Source organism: Perca fluviatilis, chromosome 10, assembly GCF_010015445.1.
Source record: "Perca fluviatilis chromosome 10, GENO_Pfluv_1.0, whole genome shotgun sequence".
NCBI lineage: Eukaryota > Metazoa > Chordata > Actinopteri > Perciformes > Percidae > Perca > Perca fluviatilis.
Genome location: NC_053121.1, coordinates 35014907 through 35039830, shown reverse-complemented (window position 1 = coordinate 35039830; position 24924 = coordinate 35014907). Strand labels below are relative to the sequence as shown.

Sequence of the window (24924 nt, the reverse complement as noted above, 5' to 3'; positions counted from 1 at the left end):
ATAACTTATTTCACCATTATATTGCTGTTGAACCCCAGATGGGAAAAGGGTATTTTACAATTACTGTGAATGCACCACGAGGCTACCTGTTTTAAGTGAATGCACCGTCTGTGTTGTTTAATTCCGACAGTGGCAGCTGCAAGTGAACGCACCGTCTGTGTTGTTTAATTCCGACAACGGCAGCTGTATGGAGCTAAATCAGGGCCAAATGTTTTGTTAATTTGAAAAAAATATATATAGTTGAAAAACTAAAGCTTGAAATTGAAAATTTAAGTTTTGGTCAAAACTTGGAAAAAATAAAACCATGTATTCAAACTAAAAATAAGTGTACCAATTTTTCTTTCAGTTTGAATAAAATTTAGATTCAATTCTGGAATTATTTTGAATAAATTATAAATTTTCATTTTTCACTTTTATATTTCTTTTCAGTTTCACATTTCATGTTTTCAGATTCAAAACTTATTTTTTTTACGGCTTCAAATCTTTTTTTTCGGTTTCAAATCTTTTTTTTCGGTTTCAGATCTGTTTTTCACTTTCAGATCATTTTTTTTCGGTTTCAGACTTTTGGCCCTGATTTTGCGTAGGGGGCGTGGCTTCAACTCAGAGGGGCGTGGCATTATGAGTGACAGCCTAACAAAGAAGGCAGAAGACTCCTGTCATGTTGCCTTCAGGAAATGGTGTTACTGTGAGAACTATGACTGAATGCTTTCTATCCACTATATATATGTGCTTTTTACTTAACAAACTGATACCAGTGACAAAGTTCCATTTAAAAAATTGTTTTGGACAACACATGGTACCAATTACACTATAAGAGCAATAAACTGTGCCAGATTGTGCAGTTCAGCAGGAACAATGACTTCTCCCACTTCCATGTACGACTTATAGCACCACAGTATTCACTGGCACCAGCCCACAGGTAAGACATGTGAAAGATATTAGCATTTTTGAATAGATACTTTGCGACATTATCTCCGCAGTGGCATTTTTTTTGTGATTAACACATAAAGGGAAAATAGGTGGACAGCTGGACAAAGCTGGCATTCAAGCATCGCTAGCACTAAAGTTAGCATTAACTAACGTTAGCTTCACACTAGCTGGGGTTTTTACACTAATTTCAGTGTCCAGCTGAAAGCAAGTTTTTTTACTTTAACGTGTAGTGGTCTTTGTGAACCTCTGTTTGTCAGAATGACCATAACTCGACAGTTGCTGCAGTGAAGAAGGTCTCTTTTTACAGAGTAGACAAATATGACTTTACATTAATGCTCTGGCCTGATAAAGTACGTTTTACACACATAACATTACATGTAACAGCATGAAAGTTATGCCTTACAAAATATGCCAAGTGGGCAAACTTTGAAGGCTTCTACCACAGCCTAACTGTATCAGAATACACTAACTTGTCTTTTTGTATTTGTAGGTCTACGGTCTGTTTTCTGGACCATGTTTGTCCGTATAAAAGCTTTGATTGATTGATTAACAAAGCAGACCAGGATGTTGTTTAAACTAACCATGAAAAGGTAACACTATTAACTTAGCAGTGTTAGTTATCTTATAATATTTTACATTTATAAGGCTCTGTACGGCTGCAGGCAGCCACTGTCGAGTTATGGTCATTCTGACAAACACAGGTTAACAAAGAGCACTACACGTTAAAGTCAAAAAACTTGAGCTGGACACTGAAATTAGTGTAAAAACATCAGCTAGTGTGAAGCTAACGTTAGTTAATGCTAACTTTAGTGCTAGTGATCCTTCATTTCCAGCTGTCCACCTATTTTCCCTTTATGTGTTAATGACAAAAATGCCACGGGGGGATAATGTCCCAAAGTATCTATTCAAAAGGTTAATATCTTTCACATGTCCTGTGGCAAGCAGGTTGCCTTGGCGGAGCAGACACTATGCTGACTGCCGAAGTGAATACTGTGGTGCTATAAGTCAATTACATGGAAGTGGGAGAAGAGAATTTGTTCCTGCTGAACTGCACAATCTGGCACAGTTTATTGCTCTTATAGTGTAATTGGTACCATGTATTGTCCCAAAAAAAATTTAAATGGAACTTTGTCACTGGTATCAGTTTGTAAAAATAATAAAAAACATATATATATAGTGGATAGAAAGCATTCAGTCATAGTTCTCACAGTAACACCATTTCCTGAAGGCAACATGACAGAGGAGTCTTCTGCGCTTTTTTGTTAGGCTGTCACTCATAATGCCACGCCCTGAGTGAAGCGACACCCCCCACGCCCAAAATCAGGGCCAAAAGTCTGAAACCGAAAAAATGATCTGAAAGAGAAAAAAAGTCAAAACGAAAAAAGATTTGAAACTGAAAAAAAGATTTGAACGTAAAAAAAAAGTTTTGAATCTGAAAACATGAAATGTGGAACTGAAAAGAAATATAAAAGTGAAAATGAAAAATTATAATTTATTCAAAATAATTCCAGAATTGAATCTAAATTTTATTCAAACTGAAAGAAAAATTGGTACACTTATTTTTAGTTTGAATACATGGTTTTATTTTTTCCAAGTTTTGACCAAAACTTAAATTTTCAATTTCAAGCTTTAGTTTTTCAACTATATATATTTTTTTCAAATTAACAAAACATTTGGCCCTGATTTAGCTCCATACAGCTGCAAGTGAACGCACCGTCTGTATATCTATGAATTCCGACAACGGCAGCTGCTGCGCTGCAGAGCAGACTGTTACATCCTGTTGAAGTCCTCCACAGTGAAATACAGTCACACTTTACACTGTTTAACGTTAGCTGTCAGCATTTTACCGGTGTTTAATCCAGCTGCTAGCTAAAGGTAGGCTAACGTTACATGCTGTCAGGTGTAGTGTAAAGTCAAGCACCGAAATGAGGCACCGAAACTTTCGTTCTTATTCGGTCTCGTTACTACCGTTTACGTCGGCACCGGTTCCCTATTGGCACCGAGTTTCGGTACCCAACCCTACTTATATACTGTCTATGCATAGAACACACCGAATAGACTTGAGTCACTGACCTCGCCAGACTGTCCCACGGACGACTATCGGCTTGGTGTGTCACTGCCTTTAGAGTTAGGAGACAGCGCTGCAAGTTGGTGAGTTTCTTGCTGGACTTGGTGCTTTTCAAGACTCCTTTTTTTTGTGCATATCAACCAACCTAGAGACTTTTGGGCAAACCTTAACTCCTCTCCTTTGAAGAGAGTCCTCAATATTTGACATGGGCTTTTTAAATGTTGCTGGACGACTGTACATATCACTCTGCACCGTAAATACATTTCAAATTCAGTGTTTTATGTTCAGTGCAGTTGGGCGACAGAATGACACACACATCGATTGTATTATCAGCTGGGATTGGAAACACAGGAAGTAGTTTCTGAAAACTGAGACAGTGGATTGTCACAGTTTATATAGAGTTTATTGAAATATTAATGAGAAAATATATGAGAAAAGATGTGACTATCTTTTGGTATTTCCCTTACATACAGTGCAAGTACTGTATGTGTGTTTTATGTGTGGATTAGGGCTGCAACTAACCACTATTTTCATTGTAGATAAATCTGTTGATTATTTTCTCGATTGTTTGCTCTATAAAATGTCAGACTACAGTGAAACATGTCGATCAGTGTTTCCCAAAGCCCAAATCCTCAAATGTCTTTTTTTTTTTCCACAACTCAAAGATATTCAGTTTATTGTCACAGAGGAGAGAAGAAACTAGTTATTCACATTTAAAAAGCTGCAATCAGAATGTTTTATTATTATTTTTTTACATAAAAAATGACTAATCGATTAACAAAATAGTTGGCGATTAATTTCACAGTTGACAACTAATCAATTAATCGCTTATTCTTTGCAGCTCTAGTGTGGATGTAAGAAGATTTTCTGCATGCATGGTGAATGTGTGTCATGAGTTTGATGGATTAAAATCAAACACGTTTTATTTACCATGAAATATTTATGGCCAGTCAGCGGTAGAAGATGAGCGATCCAGTGGTATTGACTTACAGAGGGATAAGTGACTTGGAGCAAATGGCCTGAGTATTGATCCTCGGGCTTCCCAGAAAGGGGTTCCTGTCCCAGAGATAGAGCGCTAAGAAGATCACATTATCTGTTGTTTGCGTGATCCGCTGTCTCGCGCCGTCCGATACCTGACGGACTGGAGATCTATATCGCTGTATTTAGTGTCTCTATTGACGTTTTGAAGATGGAATTGTAAACCCAGCACTTCCTTAATTACCATGTATTCCAAACTAATACCGATTTCTTCTCTCTCTGGTCCAGAAGAGAGTCACTGAAGACGTTCAGCATCACGACAGAAGGAAGGGAAAGTGCAAAGGACCAAGACACCCAGAGATCCCAGGCTTAGTGGCTACATGCTCAGTTCTCTTTGGTTTTGAGATAAACAACTACACGAATCAGCAGGAACCATGGATTTTGTTATGAAGCAAGCTTTAGGTGGTAAGTACTCAACTGTAGCCCCAGCATGTGCATCGTAACCTCTCAATGCTTTGGCAATTTTCTATGCCGCAATCAGGTCAGAACAAGAGTTGGTAAATTTCTGTTAAGATGGTTTAGAAAAATGTAGCTCAGAGCCCAGTAAAGCCTGCGTTCTCCTGTCAGTTTCATTGTAAGTGACCGGGGAAACAACGGTCAGCAAATATAAAGCATCATTTAAAGGTTTTTCTGTGCAGAGTTACATGTTGGCAATTGAGCAAGGCAGATCAACGATCATTAAACTGCTTAACAGTTGGATCAAATGCCATAAAATCTTGTAAAGACCATTGTATTAGCACCAATGTACTAACAAATCTGTCCAACGCTTTGGTTTATGGCCAAATACCTTTATTTATTTTTTTGCAGTGACTTGGAGGAGTTGCATGTTCTGCTTGAGATGATTTGCTCACATTGATTCTAAATGATCAAAATTGTTACTGCAACTTTGTTTCAAGTTTGCACAGCTCGAAAAGAGTTGATTTTATATGAACTACTGCATGTGAGAGGGGTAACATAACCAGATCTCAAAAACATAACATCCTTGGTGTAGCTTTGTTAGTTTGCAGGATATTTCAAAAACGTTATTAGAGATTTAAATGGAATTTGGTGGAAAGTTAGCCTACGGGCTCAGGAAGAACTGATTAGGTTTTGATGTGGATACAGACAACACTTTTTCAAATCCAATCAGAATAAACAAAACTATGTCACATTCTGCGTCATGTGCGTAACCAGAGGTTAAGTAACTAAACCAGTGTTTGTCATCAAGACCACCTAAACCGAGAACAAGTCATCAACAAGACCAGACTGTAAGGCGTTGAGACCAAGACCAGACCAGTGTCTGGTCTGGTCTGTTCAAGACCAGAGTCCCACACTGCATGACGTGATAAATGTGGAAAATGCTAACCATTGGCACTCCTCAAATTGATCTGAAAGATCCGCATTCCTATAAAAAAACCTCCACAGAAAACAAATTAAGATTTGTCTTCATTCACCTCTTTCATTGCCGTAAGTGTATCATGAGAAATGCCTTGATAAAATAATCAAAAGACAGTTCAAACTGTGATCTATTCCGAGACCTTCAAAAAGTGGTCTTGAGATTGGTCTCGAGACCAAGCCTGATCTCGAGTACTACAACATTCTCGTGTAATGATTTTAACCCAAACCACGATCTTTTGTGCCTAAACCTAACCAAACTGCGATGTTCCATTATCGACACATTTAAAACGCATACGTTCTGTTGTTTAGATATGAAGACGCTCCTGTGAGTCGTATTAGAGGCTAGGAATAAACAACCTATGTCGTCATATGGTTGGGAGAAACTGTTGTATCAGACATAAGGCAGACATCAATCATATTATTCAAAATGTTTTAAAGTTGTAAAGTATTTCTGTTTAAACTATATTACAGGATGGAATAATCATCAGGATATGATGTGATACATTTTTAATACGAACAAGTTCTTTTGTAAGTTCAAAGCTTTGCCCCTGCTTTTCATTCATACCCCAGGTGACTTGTACATCGGCTGAGGTTGGACTCAATCAGTAAGAGCAACATAAAACAGGCTGGGTGAATGTTCTTGTAAGTGAGGGGCCCCCAGGGGCCAGAGGTCAATGTCTCCTTAAATCAACCCTCTCATCTCATTCCATCAGCTCAGTGACCACCAGCCAGAATGAAATGAGATTTATTCCTCTACAGCTCAGCCTGCCCCTCTCTCTTTTTTCCTCCCAAAACTCTCTCATCCCCATCACTCGATTATTTCTACTCCTCCCCTCCCTCGTCCATCTCCATCTCACGTCCCCCCCTTTCTCATTTCTTCCTCTCGGTTTTCATTCCATCGATTCCTCCATGCTTTATTCCCCTGATCCCTTTACACACCTAAATCTTTCTCGCTCTTGAATTTTCTTCTCCTTTAAGAGGGTCTGACTGGGGCCAAATTATATTCAGACTAATTGGGTCTGGGCGTTGCTTTTCCCTCTCTATTTCAATCTGTCGGCTTTGACCACGTTCTGGATCAGGTCTAATGGGCTGTTTCGTATTGGGTCTGACTGTCTTTGGGTGCTCTTTTTGATCAAGTCTCATTTTTTAAATTTAAGTATATGTTCAGGTAGGTTTTCAATGGGTCTGCTTTTATTCGGGAAAACCTCTTTTCTACCTCTGCTATAGCCAGGGCTGTCCAAAAAGGTTAGAGTCCGAGTCAAGACCGAGTCCAGGACAACAACAAAAAAAAAAGTCTTATGCATGACAGTATCAAGACAATCATTTTGGGTTATTATTTGTTGATCTAAAAGCTAAACCATTGTCACAACTCCCAGGATTTGTAAGTATAGCCATTCCCCTAGATATCATATAACCTAAAGAAAACAGAATGACATATGGTGATACCTCATAATAGCAGTGTTAGAACTGATACAAACACCAATCCACTACTATTACCACTGCTAGGTACTAGTACTGAGCATTTGAGCAACTAAATGACAACATAGCTTCACTCTATATGTAGTGTAGAAAAGAAGTGACCAGAATTACAGACTCTGTAATACTGGTCCTTGTAAACATAATAAAGACACCTGGACTCGGTCGAGACCAAGAGCCATATTTGGCAAGACCAGTGGCAGAGACCGAGACAAGTCCAAGTCCAAATACCAGCGAGTCCGAGACCATAGGATAAACTGTCTCGAGTCTGGAGTCAAGTACATGACTGGACTCGAGTACTACAGCCCTGGCTATAGCTATCTATTTTATTTAGTGGTTGAGATAGCTATTGAGCCACTACGGGGGCGCTGTTCATTTGGTCATATATAAAAATAAAGTATCTCTAAAAAATTTGAATAGATACAGATTCCCTCAGTGTAGTGCAATGTGGTGGAAATGATCTGAACATGAGCAATATACGAGAGGATGTAAAAGAAAATAAGAGACGTAATCAGTCTGTAAACTTTTGAAATCAGTCAGAGCATTTTATTAGCTTGCTACAGCTAATCTAGCACAACTATAGCCAGTACCCGCTCCTTTGAAACCCAGCACAAATAAAACTGGCGCTGCCAAAGAAAGAGACAAGACTCAAACCTGAACCGAGAATATATTTTTGCTTTATTTCTTCCAATACTGGCCACTAGCTTGCCAGGCTAATCCAACACATTGGCTACGATATTGGCTATATCTTTGCCTTTACCCACAGGGCATCTTTTATCTACTTGACACACATGGACGCAGGCGATTGGCACAGTCAGAGACAGAAAGAGAACATTTCTTACAAATTACATTTGAAATCTAAACCTCACCTGGGACTTTATGCAACAAAATGGCCAGAACCTGATCCTGATACCTTGTCTGACCCTGTCAGCTCCCGGTTTGGTAACAAATCTGTAGGCTACTCCAGCCCTTGAATTTGCATGAATAGAAGGACACCGAATTTGTATCTCGTTCGGTCTGAACACCATTTGGCTGGGCTCACTTCATCGCTTCATCTTTTTCTTTATCCATTCCTCCATTCTTCGACCCGACCTCTGTGCTTGGTGTAGGCCCAGCAATTCCCATGCTCCCCATTCGCTTGATCCCCCATCTCTTTTCTAATTCACTCATCCTTCTCTCCTACAGGCTTGTTGCAGTTTGCTTTTCCTCCATTGCTCTTCACTCAGTCCTCCCTCCTTCCATCCATCCTTTTGTCCTTCCTGCTGTGAGTGGTGCGGATTGGTTTGTTAGAATTTTTTGTTCTCTCTTGAACTTAAAGTATTCCTCTCTTAAAAAAACGATATATTATGCTTAGGGTTTGGGCATGGAGAACTGGTTCCAATTTCGAAGTCAGTTTAAAAAATTACGATTCCAATGGAATCGTCTCGTTATTGGAATCTTTTTTTATTAGGTTGTTTGGAAAATTTGGTTTCGAATCTGATCATCGTTTCCAAATTTAACACTCGCAAGTTTGGGTTTTCCGTAACGTGTTGCGTTGCAGCCATGGAGCACAGTAAGTGTGGCTTTATTTTACGTTGAAAAAGCCTGGTAAAACTGTAAATTCCCATTGAATCAAAAATGAAATGTGAAATAAGCATGCGAACCATTTCAACTCCACCCCTCAAAGAATCAGAATCGAGAATCGATAGGAACAGAAATCGAAAGGAAGAATCGGAATTGGAATCATAACTGTTAAAATCAAAACAATGCCCAACACTAATTATGCAGCCTCCACCCCTCCTTTTTTGCATGTTACAGGCTACAGTATAGCAGTTTACCCCTTCAGCCATCCTTCCATCCCAGATTGAAGTGTTGTGATTTTCCTCCCGTAGAGATACTATCTTTGCTGTGACCTTTTCTCCTGGAACAGACCGGCATTTATTTCATTGGGACGCAGCTGGTCATCAATGAATATATATATATATATACACACACTTACACAGATGAGGTTTCTGTTGTGGTTTTGGTCCAGAGGGGAACAAGACCATAATGAGATGAAGTGTATACTCCAGCCAATGGGAGTGCGGTGTTTAGGTGGGCGTGCCAGGACATCAATCTAACAACAACAACCCTGCAGTGTTTCTCATGCATAGAAATGACCCAACCTGATTGATTTTGTAGCAGCCAAACATATTTTTGCATTTATTTGATGTGCCTTGAACAAAAACCTCCATTTAGTAAATGTTGACATTCAAGGTTGACTGTTTTCTCTCGAAGTATCTTTCATTCATTATTTGTTCATTATTATAAACTATATCATCCACATTTGTTGAATTTCGTAATTGATTGTCAACAAATCTCACATGCTTACATGTTCAGCTGACCTGCTGTGCACGGGCCAAAATAGTTTTAGTTTTAAGTTAGACTTACACCAGTAATCATTGGAATAAATTAATTGGAAGTGTATAATTTAACACTGTTCCTATTTTCCCTATAATTAGTACAAGACTACTGGACATAGATCTTTCTTGTAAATTTCCCGCGGAAATGTTTGGGAATTTATTCGGATAGTACAGACCCGTAAAATAAAACATCACTTTTTTTCTATTTAAAAGTTTAAAAAAGTGACAAATGATTGTAAAAAAAAACTATTTTGTGAGTAGATTATGACAAATTATAAAAAAATCTCTATTTTTTATTTTTATTTGACATCTCCCCTTTTTTTGAGTATCACTGACTACACAAGAACACAACACATACCGGTGCACACACACACATCCACTTTCTCCAGTTTAGCTGCAACTTTATTTTTAATTTAACTTGACGCACACACACACAGGCCTCACTAATGTCATTAGGTGTTGGACAACTCCAGGGCATTTCATTGGTGCAGACTGAGCTATAGATTTCAGCTTCGGGCCACAGATTGTATTTACTGGTTGTTTAATTAGAAATTGAGTTCATCAGAGTTTCCTCGTTGTGTTAGATTAATCCGTCCAGGACAGCGAGGCGGATCCATGGACCGGGGAGTGAACCTCACTGAGCGGACACCATGCACATTTAGTGCAACAAGTCATTTTAAAGACACCAAAACTAAACTATGTTTAATGTTTTTTTTACTTTCTTTGTTTGTCAGTCCAACACGTTGGTCTCAAATACCCCGGTCTCCTGGGTGAAAGTCCTGTGTTTCACCCATCCACCACCCTAACCAACCTCCTTATGCGGTCCCACATCCCTTTATACTATAAACGCAGCGGTTTCCATTACTGTAATTGGAGCACTCCACGTATCTACTGTACGCACAATTTTACTTTAGCGTACACATTGCACGTATTTTCACAGGTGTAAACCCGTGTTATTTGTACGCTTTTGAGTGAGAGTGGGCTGTGACGTGCGTAGGTGATTAGATGTGACCACTGAGTCTCTCTACAGCCTGTACCTTTGGGGATAAACAAAGTTCACCCTATCTTATACCCTGTCTCCAATATGTACTTCCTGCCTTCGCCAGGATATCAAACACGTGAACATCTCACATTTTCTCATATAAAATATAAGCTCATATAAAAGATGATGTCTAGGTAATCTCGGAGGGATCAGCGTGAACTGGTCCTGACCAGTCAGGTCGAACTCACGGTTTAATTTCCTGTGCAGGCGGGATGATGGCAAGCAGGCGGAAGGTGCAAAAAAACAGGAAGCCGTGTGCTGGGTTGATTAGTTGACCGGAGACTCCACACAGAACCACACAGTTTATGGGGCTCAAGAGCACTTCAGCAGAATGTGTGGGCTTTTGCATTTGGGCTCAAAGCGGTTACCATGCAGTGATGTAGGCACGAGGCCGCACTGCTTCCCAAACATCTGATCGATGTGGTGCTCATCTGACTTATGAGGGCGTACTTTGGAAATGGAGGTCATCCATTATTCAAATTACTTTAATCTTTCAAACCCATCCACCTCAAACAAATGACCCAGCACCACTGCCATCCATCTGAGCGGCCAGAGGGGGAGTCAATGGTCCATGCTTTGTCTCTCTGATTTCCTCTGTCTTGTGTTCCCCTTCGAACCACCCTCATGTTCTCTTTCATTCTTAAGTGCAGGCTTCCAGCTTCCCGTCTCTCACTTTTTTACCTTTCTGTTACACTTGCTCCTCCTAAATACGTTTTCATACAGTTCTCAAGATGATTTAAAGTAGCCTAAAGCCCAGTTTTGCAAGACAAGTTAATACTTGCAACTACTTGCAACTTCTTGCAACGCGTCGTTCTGCAGCGCTCTGAAACCTGCCAGTTCACACCAATGCGATGAAACGGTGTATCATCTCCATAGCAACAACTCTTTACTTTACTTAGTACTTCCGTCCTAACTTCCGACTTCCAGGCTTTGTGAAGCTAAATATATAATTTGTTGCATCAAAATTTTAAATGTGGATAACGTTGGGGATACTAAGTAGTGCTTGCCAGAGTTGCATTTCTAGTGATGAATCGGCGAAAACACGTTTTATTTAAGTAATTCATGCTTTTTCTATCGCCGCTCGCTCTCTTCAGTCACTCTCTAGCTCACTCGACTACATTACCGCGCTCACGGGTGCTCGTTGTGTCTCCGTCTAAAACCATTTCCAAGCCATTTCTACGAGCTGACAGTTTGTAACATAGAAATAAAATGGATTATGTCTAGCAATTGTAGCTTCCTTTACAAGCTGACATCACTGTTGGCTGTTGAAACAGGTGACATCGCTTAAGTTCTAAAACCAGCTGCCTGCGACTTGACCAGCTGAGTCACAGGCGCCACCGTCAGTGTTGGGAAAGTTCACTTTGTACATGAACTAGTTCAAAGTTCAGTTCACAAATTTTAAAATGAACTAGTTCAGTTCATAGTTCATACTTCAAAATGTTTAACTAAGTTCACAGTTCCAAAAATGAACTAGTTCATAGTTGTTTTTTCCATATGTTTCAGTTCAATGTGCTGTTTCAGGTTTGCTGTGGATGGGACTGAAGTGCAGATTTTCTTTTTGAAAGCCGTTGGGCAAAGTTTGCACAGAAATGTCAGATTTTTCGCATCCTCACCGACCTTGCCATAAAACTGGTTTAAATGATCATACGATGCCTCCTTGCTGCTTCGTCGCCTCAACTCCACGTTTTGGTTTGATGAGTCATGCGGCGGTGCGACACTGGTGGCTGGTGTTGCCAGATTGGGTGTTTTTTCCACTACATATGAAGGCCTGTTTACGGTGTGTTTCAGCCGGGTTTTGGCCTGGGAGGCTCTATATAAAATCTGGCACCCTACTGGACGAAGTTAAACTGAGAGAGCGTGGCATTCACAGACACCAGAATGAACGAGTTCACAGTAACGTTCATCAGGCAGTAATACAGTACGTTGAGTTCACGTTCGCCCAAAATATGAACGAGTTCATGAACTATCGTTCAATGAACGCGTTCAGGCACAACACTGGCCACCGTCAGCTTTTTATGTATTGGTTCAAGCACCGTTTATGCACCGGCACCGTTTTCAAAGTATCATTTTAGCACCGGTATCGGAAAAACCCAAGGGATAACCAACCCTATTCAGGAAGAAGGTTCAAATTAGAAACGAAAAAAAAAAAACACTTACATGGTCTACTCAAAATTAAAAGTACGTATAAAATAGAGCAGAAACAGCCATACAAAACACTCCGAACAACCCACGTGCATGTTCGCTTACGTAACCACTTTAAACAGCCGCTTCAGACACCCACAACACTCTCCAGAGGGAGTGTATCAGAAATACACCAGCATCCTGTTCTAGCGTGGAAAGGTAATAATTCATAAGAAGGAAAGAAAATGAAGTTGGCATTTTTGTAAGGCACCGGCTAATGTTCAAACAGCACATTACCCCATTACACATGGAAACATTTCTTGAAGGCTGTGTGGCTGTAAATGTCACTGCGGCATTATTTAATGGATTTGGCAAATGGATTTCTGTCACATTTTTTTCTCGTGTTTACTTCTGCTTAAAACTTCACCTCAAGCAAACAAAATACACAATTTCCTTCAGTTCTTTTTTGAAATCTATCATAACTTTCATCAAAAACCTTTATTGACCACCTTATCCGGTATTTTTTTTCCTATATTCCTTTTGCTTATCTGTTTTTGAATCTTTCTCTCTGGCTTCCCTCGCTGCTCACCAGACAGGAAATATCAGACTTCCTGCTTAGAGGGGCCGGGTGCAAAGCCACCGAGGCTCGGATATGTTTGCACTCTCAGATAAATATTATATGACATCTTCTGGTTGAAGAGACGCTGTCTTCACTCTGTGGCCTCGGCTCGAAATGATACAGGTTTTTTAACCCTTTTCGTACCCGGGCATGCTGTGTTCCAAGAACATTAAAGGGATTCACTAACAAATGTTCGTCCTCCTCTACTACTGTCTGCCTCAGCTGTTTTTTGCAGAATATCTTAATGGTTATTCTTTCATTCATTATAAATGAGTTCAACTGAGACTTGATTTGATGATTTGTGAAGTCTTTGCTTCAGTTTTTTGCTCTTTTTGTCTGAAACACTTTTTTAAACTTTTAAATAGAAAAAAAGTAATGTTTTTATTTTACCAGTCCGTGATATCCGAATAAATTCCAATACATTTCCGCAGGAAATTTACAAGAAATAGGCTATTGTGGACCGCTCAGGAAAAGCACTCACAAAAAGACAGGAAACTGTGTCAGACCGAATGTGTCTGGATATGGCCACAGTGAATTTAACCATCACGCCACTGTATCTCCGCCTCTTTAAACACTGAGCTTTTGTGCATTAAAGCCCCTGTGGCAAAAAGACGTGGCCAGCGAAAAAGATTGAGTGAAGTACAGAGCGTGTGATTGCACAATAAGAGGACAGAGGCCGTTTGAGCACTTTTCCCCGAATTGCCCACCTTTGTCTGCAGTGGAAATCTGTGAACTGGCCTCTAATGGACTGACGGAGGAGGGGGGAGATGGACAAGGAAGCAAAGGAACGAAAAGAAGAAGGATCGACGAGTCCTAGCTGCAGTGGTGTCAAAGTGATGGTTGTGTTGTGGAGAGGGAAGCGAATGCTGGAAAATAGTAAGAAAGATGGAACAGGAAAGACGTAAATGAATGAAAGGCGGTGGATAAAAGAAGCGGAAGGTCACATTTGTTTCTTGTAATATCACTTCAGTAGAGGAAAAGGGAAAGAAAAACAGAAGGGGATGGAAGAGTGACGGATGGACGGAGGTGGGGGGATGGATGAATGGATGGATGATGGAGGGAACATGTGAAGGGTAAAGATGCTGACGGGTCAAAGAGAAAACGCTCTACCTCTCTGGAGAGTGGACTAATAATTACGTTCCCATTTTTTATTTACAATCTTTAGCTCGGTCGCCTCTGGTTCAGATCACTTCGGACGTCTCATTCGTACAGTTTGCATACTGACTTAGAGTACATATGTCCATTTTTCGTTTGCATGGCTCTAAGGATATCAATTTTGATAACAGGGCTGCAACTAAAGATAATTAATCTTTCAATTATATCCAATAGTTGTTTGGTCTAGAAAATGTCAGAAAATGGTGAAAAATATCGATCAGTGTTTCCCAAAGTCCAAAATGACATCCACAAATGTCTTGTTTTGTCCCCAACTCAAAGACATTGAGTTGACTGTCACAGAGGAGAGAAGGAACTAGAAAATATTCACCTTTAACAAGCTGCAATCTTAAATGATAATCAAAAGAGTTGGCGATTAATTCAGTGGCGTAGGCAGAAATAGTATTTTGGGCGGGCCAGTACAAAAGTGAGTGGGACATTTTCAAAAAGATGTAGAAGTAGCAAAAAGGACAAACTGAAAAAAACTGCAACAATTTTACCTTCCAACATATACTGCATTACAGCAGTACTGTCTACAACATGCTCAACCAACAAAGCTCAGTCTAAAATGTTTGTGCACAACAATATAGACAAAAACCTGTCGATTTGAACCTCTTCAGGCCCAAAATTTATTTGCACCGGCGGAACCAGCAGCATTGGCTCTGCACAGCACTGTTATAAAATTAACCATTTTATTGCACAAAGTGGCAACTAATCATGAACCCAAACAACAGAGAAGGCGTTTACACACTGCATGACATATTGTATTATGGTGATATGACATAAGTTTTGTCTTTTCCTGGTTTGAAAGGCTGGAAAGTGATGTACTTTTCTGAACCTACCAGACTGTTCTAGCTGTTCCATTATTTGCCTTTTCCCCACTTAGACATTATATCCACATTACTGATGATTATTTATGTAAAATCTAAGTGTGAAGATATTTTGTGAAAGCACCAGTTGTCAACCCTAGCATATTGCCGCAATATCGATATATCGAGGTATTTGGTCAAGAATATCGTGATATCTGATTCCTCCATATTGCCCAGCCCTTTTAAAGACACACAACTAGTTCTGCTACAATTTATTTTTTTTACATCCATTTGAATATGTTTCATAACAAAACGTATTTTGATCAAACTTGGCTGGACGGGCCAGTGAGTAAAGTGGGCGACATTACTGACTACGCGCCTGGATTAATTTAGTAGATTAATCGACTAAGTGCTCTAGTTTATATTATCTCGACACATATCGAATGGATTGTCATGCTGCATTGCTTGCAGTGAAGAAAAAAACTGTGATTTTATAGGGTCTTCAGATTTTCCGATTGAACTACACCCACTGAAATAATATATGACGCGCCATATGTATTTTGCTAATGTTACCTTGTTTCACTTTTTTAACCCTTAATGTCATTTGATCTGATTATGTTTTGTGCATACAGTCAATCGTGTGTCACTGAGATTAAGAATATTCAAAACAGATAACACAGCAGCGTGTGTGTCGGTGTGTTCTTGTATGAGCAACAAACCTTTTGCTCATTTACGTGTGTGTGTGTGTGTGTGCGCACGCGTGTGCACTCGCTCTGAAGCTGTTTGCACACACACAACACGCACATAGTTCCAGTCCATATGGTGTGTGTTTGAGTGTTTCAACACAATGAGGCACACTCAGCGGACAGTCTGACCTTAACCTGCCTCCCCAGCGAGTCCCCCCCCCCCACCAGCTGAGTGCTAATTTGTCATCTTCAGATTTGCTGCCACCACACAGCGCTGCAGGGCAATAAGGAGCATTGTATGAGTCTGCTGCAGAGCGACAGGACCGGCCACCGCTGGCCTCACAGACCCCCGGAGCCAACCACAGAGTCCTTAGAGCCACATTTCTTCTCAGTAATTTACTCTGGTCCTTCCGAAATGTTCTCCTTTGGCTCCAGTGTGCTTAAAAAGAGGCAGTACTTCATTTTTTTTATTGCCACATAACGCTTAATGACCGCAATAATTCTGTGAGGGTTGATAGGGTCGGTAATCAATATAGCGATGACTGAACCGTTAATGTTTAACGACCTTCCTGGCTTCCAAAAGTAACTTTTGGTCATTTTCTCAAACCAAAACTTCCACACTGAAGTCAGTGGAAAAGAACAGACTGAAAGACAGCAGCTGAGTCCGATTAAAGGTTCCTCGGGGCTCCGTCTAACCCCTCCCCCTGGCCTTGGGACTCTTGCCACATGCAGACGTGCATAGAGACTGTCATACTCTGAAAAGCCACGCCCACCGGAGGGGAAAAAAAAAACTCTCCGCTCTCCGTTGACTTGTATTCGTCAATTTCACCTGCTCGCAAACAACAGAAAAATGCCTAAAAGCTGCTGTGTGGTGATATTCACAACCAACAGGATAAATAACCATTTATATTAATTTAACGTTAATATGAGTTCCCCCAGCCTGCCTATGGTCCCCCAGTGGCTAGAAATGTTGATAGGTGTAAACCGAGCCCTGGGTATCCTGCTCTGCCTTTGAGAAAATGAAAGCTCAGATGGGCCGATCTGGAATCTTCTCCTTATGAGGTCATAAGGAGCAAGGTTACCTCCCCTTTCTCTGCTTTGCCCGCCCAGAGAATTTGGCCCACCCATGAGAGAGAGAGAGACATCATGGCTTTCAAACGAGAAAAGTGGCCGTTGGTCAAGGCAGTTGGTTCAGATACAGTATTAGGGGACCACTAAGGTTTATATAAAAGAGACTTCAGATACAGTATTAGGGGACCACTAAGGTTTATATAAAAGAGACTTCAGATACAGTATTAGGGGACCACTAAGGCCTATATAAAAGAGACTTCAGATACAGTATTAGGGGACCACTAAGGTCTATATAAAAGAGACTTCAGATACAGTATTAGGGGACCACTAAGGTCTATATAAAATAGACTTCAGATACAGTATTAGGGGACCACTAAGGTCTATATAAAAGAGACTTCAGATACAGTATTACCGGACCACTAAGGCCTATATAAAAGCATCCAAAAAGCACCATGTCATGGGACCTTTAAGCATAGGCTCAAACACGGGAGGGGTAGGGTAGGCGCTGCGGGGCGGAGAGGCATTCCGTTGGTTCTTTCCAAGCAGATCGCACACATATGTGAGCCCGTCTCTGTAGGTGATGTAGAATTTTTCCTGCATGTCCCAACGACATGTAAAATTACACAGCCCATCTCATGCTTTGATAGATCTTGGTACAAGCATGCTGCATGCTTATTGACTCACTGACGCTAATGTGATTTGCTCCTTAGGTGTTGAAATTTGGTATTGAATGACGAGGCATTTTTCAATACTTTTTCAAATACAATAATTCAATACTTGAATACTGAATCGAAGTTCGGTATTCAACCCAAAAGCATGTGTAAAGTAGATAAAACAGATGAATAAACAATATGATTTACTTTTATAAGTCTGTCTTTTGGCATTCTGCCAGACAGTTAATTGTTTGGAGCTTGTTAGCAGTTAACCCCACTCAGTGACCCACTGAAGCACTAATGACTTTTTAATATATGCAGTCGCTGAATATTAATGATGTCAAGAAGCTACACAACCAACAGCATTATTAAAAAAAAAAAAAAAAAAGAAAGAAAAGAAATGATTGAGATACAGTACAGGAAATGCACAGCTCTCCAATGTTTCTTTTTTTCTCTAATCTCCTCAGCAGTAAAACATATTTCATCTTTATTCTGGCTCTGGCAAAGGAAAGGCACTAGATGGCAAAGCAGGCCGGCAGCCAGGCTCTCCTCTCACCAGCGCCCGAGAGGAAGATCAATACTGCTGGAGGATCCATAATTCATACACGCTCAGGTGGTCCTGTATTTAGGCTACTATCGTTCAGAGGGAGGTAACAGCGGCGATATCGATAGGCCTAGAGGGAGTTTCTTTCACATCTAAAAAAGCAGCTTCTGTCACAGATGAAGAGCCGAGCCCGCTTTAGGAGCAGAGGCAGAGAAAGATGGAGCTGAGGTAAGTAGGTGGAAGGGCATTTGTGCAAGGCATTAAACCCCAAAACATCCAGAGAACCTTCTCTTAGGATTGTTTTTCTTTAGTGTAGTACTTTATGCACATGGGAAATACACATTTATTTTAAGAAAAGGCAATATCACTGAAGCAGACAATGTCTTAAGTGCCACTACAGCCTGATCTCACAGAATTCCGTGAAATGATCACAAACTATTAACACTGCATTACGTTGTGGTGGCACGGAAAACAATGCCAATGTAAAGTCAATGAGAAGATGACGTCGGATTAAGAGCGACTACGGTAGCGAGTAGTATGAAAGCCCGAAAATCCGCGTAAACAGGTTGGTTGGGGGGGTGGATGGGTCAAACAACACAGGACTTTCACCCAGGAGACCGGGGGTCGTGTCCCGCGCGTCACGTTTCCTAATCCCAACCGTCCCGTTGTTGTCCCGCGTGTCATGGAAACGTATAAGCCCAACCATGACCTTTTCCTTAACTTAAGGGGCCGTGTTCATTTCACGGAATTCTTCCGTGGGCCCATCACAGAATTTTTTGCGATTCCGTGAAACTGCCACAGATCCAAAATTACATTTTTACTTTTTTTTCAAACTTCCTATATAAATCATGACACAAGCCCCACTATTTGGGTGGCAAAATGAAAATTTTGATCAGTCAACTGATGTACAAAGTGGCAGAAAATAGTGAAAAACTCCCATCACATTTCCCAGAGTCCAAAGTGACATCTTCAAATGACCAAGAGTCCAAAAGCCAAAGAGATTTAATTTACAGCAAAAGCAAATCCTCACATTTTAAAAGCAGCATCCAGACAATGTGTGACATTCCTTCTCGATAAAAATATTGAAATTGCTTACAAAAAATCCTAGTGGTTAGTTTTCTGTCAAGCAACTACTCAATCCATTGACTGAATGTTTCCTCACTAGTCCGGATAACCCCACACTCCATCTTCTTCATGTTGAAAAAGACTTCTCTTTTGTTGTTTCAATGTATCTGTCATCTGTGGAAGAACATCGCCCTCTTCCCGTTATGTGACAGAAAGCGATTCAGAAGATTTCCGTCCAAATACAACACATATCTTGTTGGTTATAGGATTAATAATTCAGGTACATGTCAAAGAGAGGAAGAATACCTGGACGTGGAGGGACAGGTGGTTCTGACAGATGGCCGACACCAGATGGACGAACATGTCTTCCTCTGTCTCAGCGGTTCTTTGAAGTTTTTCCAGCTGGCTCCTCTCCTCCAGTCTTGTTTTATCCAAGACACCTCAAGGATCTGCAGGGTACCCCATCACCACAAAATCCTCAGAACTGCTAACGTAGAGGGTTTTTATATTGTATTATGACAGATGAGCGTCAGCGTTCATGTGTCTTTTTGTTAAATAGTGGTCTGGGTAGATCTGGATCTATGTATCGATTCAATGATCATCAATCCAGTATCATCGATGCACAGTGATAATATCGATACATGTCATCATCTTAGACATGAAATTCTCTCTTCGTATTTATTCTTTTTATTACAGAGAATGTTTGTTTTTCATTAAAATTTCTGGAAGAGCTCAAGTAATAACATTTTTAAATCATATTTTAGTTGTTTTTTTGTGAGTTAATATAAATAGAACTGATGGTGTTAAATGGGCACGTGACGGGGCATCCTCTAGCTCACTCAGTTGGGTGTGCGCCCAATGTAGGCTTAGTCCTTGGCAGCGGCCGGGGGTTCGACCTCTCTCTCCCCTTTCCTGTCTTCAAGCTGTGCTTTAAATAAAGGCCATAAAAGCCCCAAAAAACATAATCTTGGGAATTAAAATGCATTATTTAAAAATGGACATATGATATAGTCTCATATTGATCGCAGGGCCCTGAATTGAATAAAATCGTATCGTGGAAGACTTCGTAGGAAAAAGTGTATCGTTACTAAAGAATCAAATTGAGTATCGTATTGTGATACAACTATTAAATAGACCATATGAATTTTTTTGTGTGTGTGTGAGCTAAAACAGAAGTAACAAAGGATTAGGAATCAATGTACTTTTTTGGACCTTGCCCTTGGTAGTGCCAAAGTTGGAGTTCATGTTTCCTTTGCATTCAAGCAGCAACAACTATCGTGAACAGGTATTTAGTATTTGCCCCAGCAGTTATTGTCAGGGTGGGACAGTGTGTAAAACCGCAAAGTCAGCACGTGTTTACCTCCAATATCTGTATATCTCTTTTTTTGTCCAGGGGCCACCAAAGACATGGGTAAGATGCTGGGTGGGGAGGAGGAGAAGAAGGACCCAGATGCTGCCAAAAAGGAGGAGGAGCGGCAGGAGGCGCTGAGGCAGCAGGAGGAGGAGAGGAAGGCCAAACACACCCGCATGGAAGCCGACAGGGAAAAAGTACGGCAGACCATCAGGGACAAGGTAGGAAAGTCTCCTCTGGTTTGACTAATGCTTTAACTTTCTGACTTCTGATGTGCACCCAAATAGAGACAGAGCGCATTTAAGTCCCACCTCCAACGGAGGGGAAACCAACTCTCCGCTCTCCGTTGACTTGTATTGCGTGAAGGTGACTACTCGTCAGTTCCGCCAGCTACAAACCAGAAAAATGCCTAGAAGCTTTAGGTTAACAGGTTAGAGAACCAAGAACTAAGTTTTTATAATAATAATAAGAAGAAGAAGAATAATAAGATCTTTATTTGTAGGCAACTTTCAGGACAGCCAAGGACACATTGCACACATTAATAAAAACAATAATAGAAGCACAACAAATCAATAGTAAAATCATGTTGTAAGTAAAATCAAAGGTACTCAACTAGTAAAAACAATTATGTCAGTAAAATCAAGGTGCACATGGTGAAAGCTATGTTGGGTATGCCAATCTATACAAGTATATAAAGTATACTTTACGAAGACAAAGGTGGATACAGACGTGGAAAAATGACACTAAGCTAACGCTATGCCCAACATTATGTTTGCTAATAAATTAAATATCCAAATGTCAGTTTTAGGCTAGTATTTTGACAGTATGCAACTTGTGTTGTGTTAAAATGTGAATAAATCTGAAAGCAATGCAGTGTTATGTTTGTTAGTGCCTTAGCCTGCTAATAAATAGCTAACATTAGCTTACTAACAGCTAACATGTCCTCTCTGGTAGACTTAGGTTGCTAAAATAATCCTTTGTCATGCTTAAATCTAATGTTTGTAGCTAGCTACAGGCACTTTGTTAGCGTTTCAGCCCTTTGTTTAACATTGCGGAGCAGATTGTTTTCCCCTCCGCTGGGCGTGGCGTTCGGAGTACGACGCGACGCGTTCTGTCTCTGTGCTGCAGTGGAATAGGGTTGACGGTTTCCAGTCCCAGCAAACTTGTTGCCAAAATATGCTTCAAAGCCTGTACATGTGTTACTTCTTCCTTAATTAGGTACAACCTTTGCAACTCTGGATGGCAAAAAATTGAATCGGAGCCGCAAAGATTTAACAGCTGCTAAGCTTTTCTTCTTACTTCTAATCCAACCCAAATTTTCTTTCCCCGCATATCACCTCTTGTCCTCTCTCTGTTCAGTATGGGCTGAAGAAGAAGGAGGAGAAGGAGGCGGAGGAGAAAGCGGCCATGGAGCAGGCCTGTGAGGGGTCCCTGACACGCCCGAAGAAGGCGATCCCGAGGGGATGCGGAGACGACGACGAAGAAGACGAGGAGAGCATCCTTGACACTGTCCTCAAGTTTCTGCCTGGACCTCTACAGGACATGTTTAAGAAGTAAAAAAAAAAAAACTACTACTAATCAAACGAACCCTAAATTCAGGGTCCAGTCTGGCCTGGGCTAGGCTGTGGGGCAAAGGGAGGCGGGGGGTCTTTCTGTCAGGGACTTTGGGTTGAGTGAACTTGCAGGAGAGACTGGGGACGTTGGTTTGAGTGTAGATTTAGGGCATGTAGAAGTGGAAAGGATTCGGGAGGGGGGGGTTCTTGCCAAACTGTTAGAGGCTACACACTGCCTTTCTAGACATTGTTTACTTTGTTCTTTTGTACTCCCCGGCGATTGCGTCATTCTCCCCCCCTTTTATTTGCCACAACTGCCGTACAACCTTTCAACTGCCACTTAGCACATTTCTTACAACTACTAGTCTTTTTGTCCTTTTCTCGTTGCAATTTTTTTACACCTATTAAGATCAGAACTTTTGATTGGTTGCCCATCATCTGTTGCCAGACAATGGTGACCAATGGAGAACAGTTTTCCCTAAAAGAAGGACAGTTGACAGTCCTGTTCTCATGCTTCTGTGGTTTTTCAAATGGCACTGCCACCATGTTATCCAGTAGATGGAGCATGTCGTGTTTACTTCAGTGGGTGTTTTCTACTTTTATGAACTTCGTGTAGGTCTTTATATTGAAGAAAAAAAAAAAGAAGAAGATAAATCAGCATTTGAGTTTTTAGGACATGTGCCTTCATACCATCTCCTCTAGCAGAGGAATTGTAAACGAGGGTTTCATTTTGAGTCAAACAGGTGTACAGTTGTTGGTAGCATGTAGGCATGCGTTCAAAGTTACAACATCGGACACTTTTGGAATAATGTATTTGATATAAAGTTGGCGTATTTTGGGGTTTCCAGAAGCCGTTGTTCAAACTACTTCTGGAAATCCCGGATCACGTTTTGAAGGCCTGACGGTCCACAATCTTATTTAAAAACATAATTCACTGTTACCTTCAAGGCTACGAGCTTCCGAAGAACTGTTTGCTGAAGAAAACATTTTATTTGCCTCCTACTGTCAGCTAGTTAGACTGCCGTCATGCTAGAGAAATCAAATGTAAGATCTTAAAACGTGTCAAGACCTCATGTCAATATGTGGATTTTTAATCACAAGGATTCTGGAGTAGATTTTTATTTAGCTCAAGATATCCATACAAGACTCTTTTTAACTTGTTTGAATCCCATTTATTATTAGAAATTACAGATCTACACACAGCTTAAAGTTATCATGATTTTAGTTAGTGTGGTCCCCAAAGACAATCAAAGCGATGAGCAGTGGGGGGCGATGACCAGTGGGGGCAGCCGGTACTGTACATGTTGTCATTTCCTGTCACACCACCTATGATTGGTTAAAAGTGGGTTCTACATTAAGCACTTGAATAACTGATTGCTATTAAGTGTCTCTTAATTGAAACTATCAATCCGTGTTTTCTTTTTATTTCTTCTTCTTCACACATGAATGCAAATGCCAACTGTCATGCAAATGACTTTGACTATTACGTTTTGTGAATGTGCTGCCAATTTTTTTCAATGCAATTGTTGAATTGTGATTTCATTCACACTGCAGCTTTCTCCTCATCTTTTTAAATGCATAAGTTTACCTTGATCGAAGTTCATCAACATCGAGACCAAAGAAATACTGGTGAGACCTTACTATTTCTTTTGTCACGCCGAAAACAAAAGATGCGCATGCCAAACCTGGCTTTTATTGTACGTGCAAGGCGTGTGCATGCATCCCAAAGACCACCACTTTAACTAAAATGTTACTCTCCAATTTCCTCAAAAGTATTCCGTGGCTAAATAAAACTCATTTCATCTGTAGACTGAACCTGAGAAAACTGGTTTGTGAGTTGCCGCATCTCACTAACTTAGAGCTGAGTATACTCTGCATCCTGTATCTTTAAATCCAACAAAATATCATAGTGATTTGTTGTATAGCATTTAAGTTGATGTACTGTAAATGGAAACAATCTCTATTTAGTAAAACTACCTAAAAATATAGACATTTATCAATAAAACAAAGCATGTGGGTTATTCCTAAATGATCTGGTTGCTTTTCAGTGGTTAGTAATGCAACGGTGTATGATTAATACATTGTTCCACGAGTTTGTAACTTAAAATAACTTTAAGGATTAATAAGACTAATGATGAAGTTGTCATAAGCACTATAAAAACTTTTTTTTTTCATTTTCTAGCTCAGATAGGACTTTTCACTAGACAAAGCCATATCGTTTAGATCGCAATAATTGCAACATTGAAAGTTTACTGTCTCATGTTTGTTTTCTGTAAAAAAAAAAAAATTGCATAACTGTTTGTAAATCCTCACCATTCTTCTATACTAATGTATACGCAAAGAAAATGTATGTAGAAAAAAGAAGCCATTGTTATAACTGTCTCAGTGTACTACATGTACGTAAGTGTGTGTGTGTTTCTATGTGTGTCTCTTTCTACGTGTCTGTGACGTGAGACCATGTCGGTGATTCATATTGTCCTGGTTTATACTACGTAAATGTGTCTTTGAACTATTTTGTGCACAGGCAGAAGCTAGGGCGGCTCCCTAGTCTTGCCACGTCTCAAGAGTTATACTTAACACATTCCTTTCAAATGTTGAGCATGCAAATGTTTGGTAGAGAAGAGAATACACCGAAAGACAAAAAGAAATTGACAATTTCCTGTTTCTGTACGGGTCTTCAGGCAACAGAACCATTGCGTTGGACACAGAGCGATCGGCTGTGAGATGGGCTTGTTGAGTGTTCAATGTTCTTTGTTGTCTCAGTGAGCGGTTTGGTGAAGCTTGAGGCCGCGATCGCACAGGAGCTTTGTTATTCAGCTGAGGTCAAAAGATCATCTATGACTCTAGCTGTGCAGTTCTATGAGTCTTAGTTTGTTGTAGTTGTAGTAGTGCGTCCACACGAGGAAACGTGGCAAAATACTCAAAGATGTCAGCGTCCAGACTGGAGCCGTTTTCTTATATAAATTCCGGATGATGACAATGTCCGAC

The 24924-nt window shown here is 40.4% G+C and overlaps 1 protein-coding gene across 2 annotated transcripts in view; it reads left to right on the top strand.

The window, feature by feature from the left end:
- Positions 1-24559, top strand: part of LOC120566617 (complexin-2) — a 65675-nt gene extending 41116 nt beyond the window's left edge. Inside the window, exons 2-4 of one of the 2 annotated variants that reach the window (XM_039813162.1) lie at positions 4268-4441; positions 20426-20604; positions 21743-24559. In XM_039813162.1, the coding sequence (XP_039669096.1) occupies positions 4411-4441; positions 20426-20604; positions 21743-21940 (408 nt within the window). In that variant the 5' untranslated portion in view covers positions 4268-4410 and the 3' untranslated portion in view covers positions 21941-24559. Of the gene's footprint in view, positions 1-4264; positions 4442-20425; positions 20605-21742 lie in introns of both variants that reach the window. The other variant, XM_039813161.1, reaches the window with a different exon arrangement.
- Positions 24560-24924: the final 365 nt, after the last annotated feature.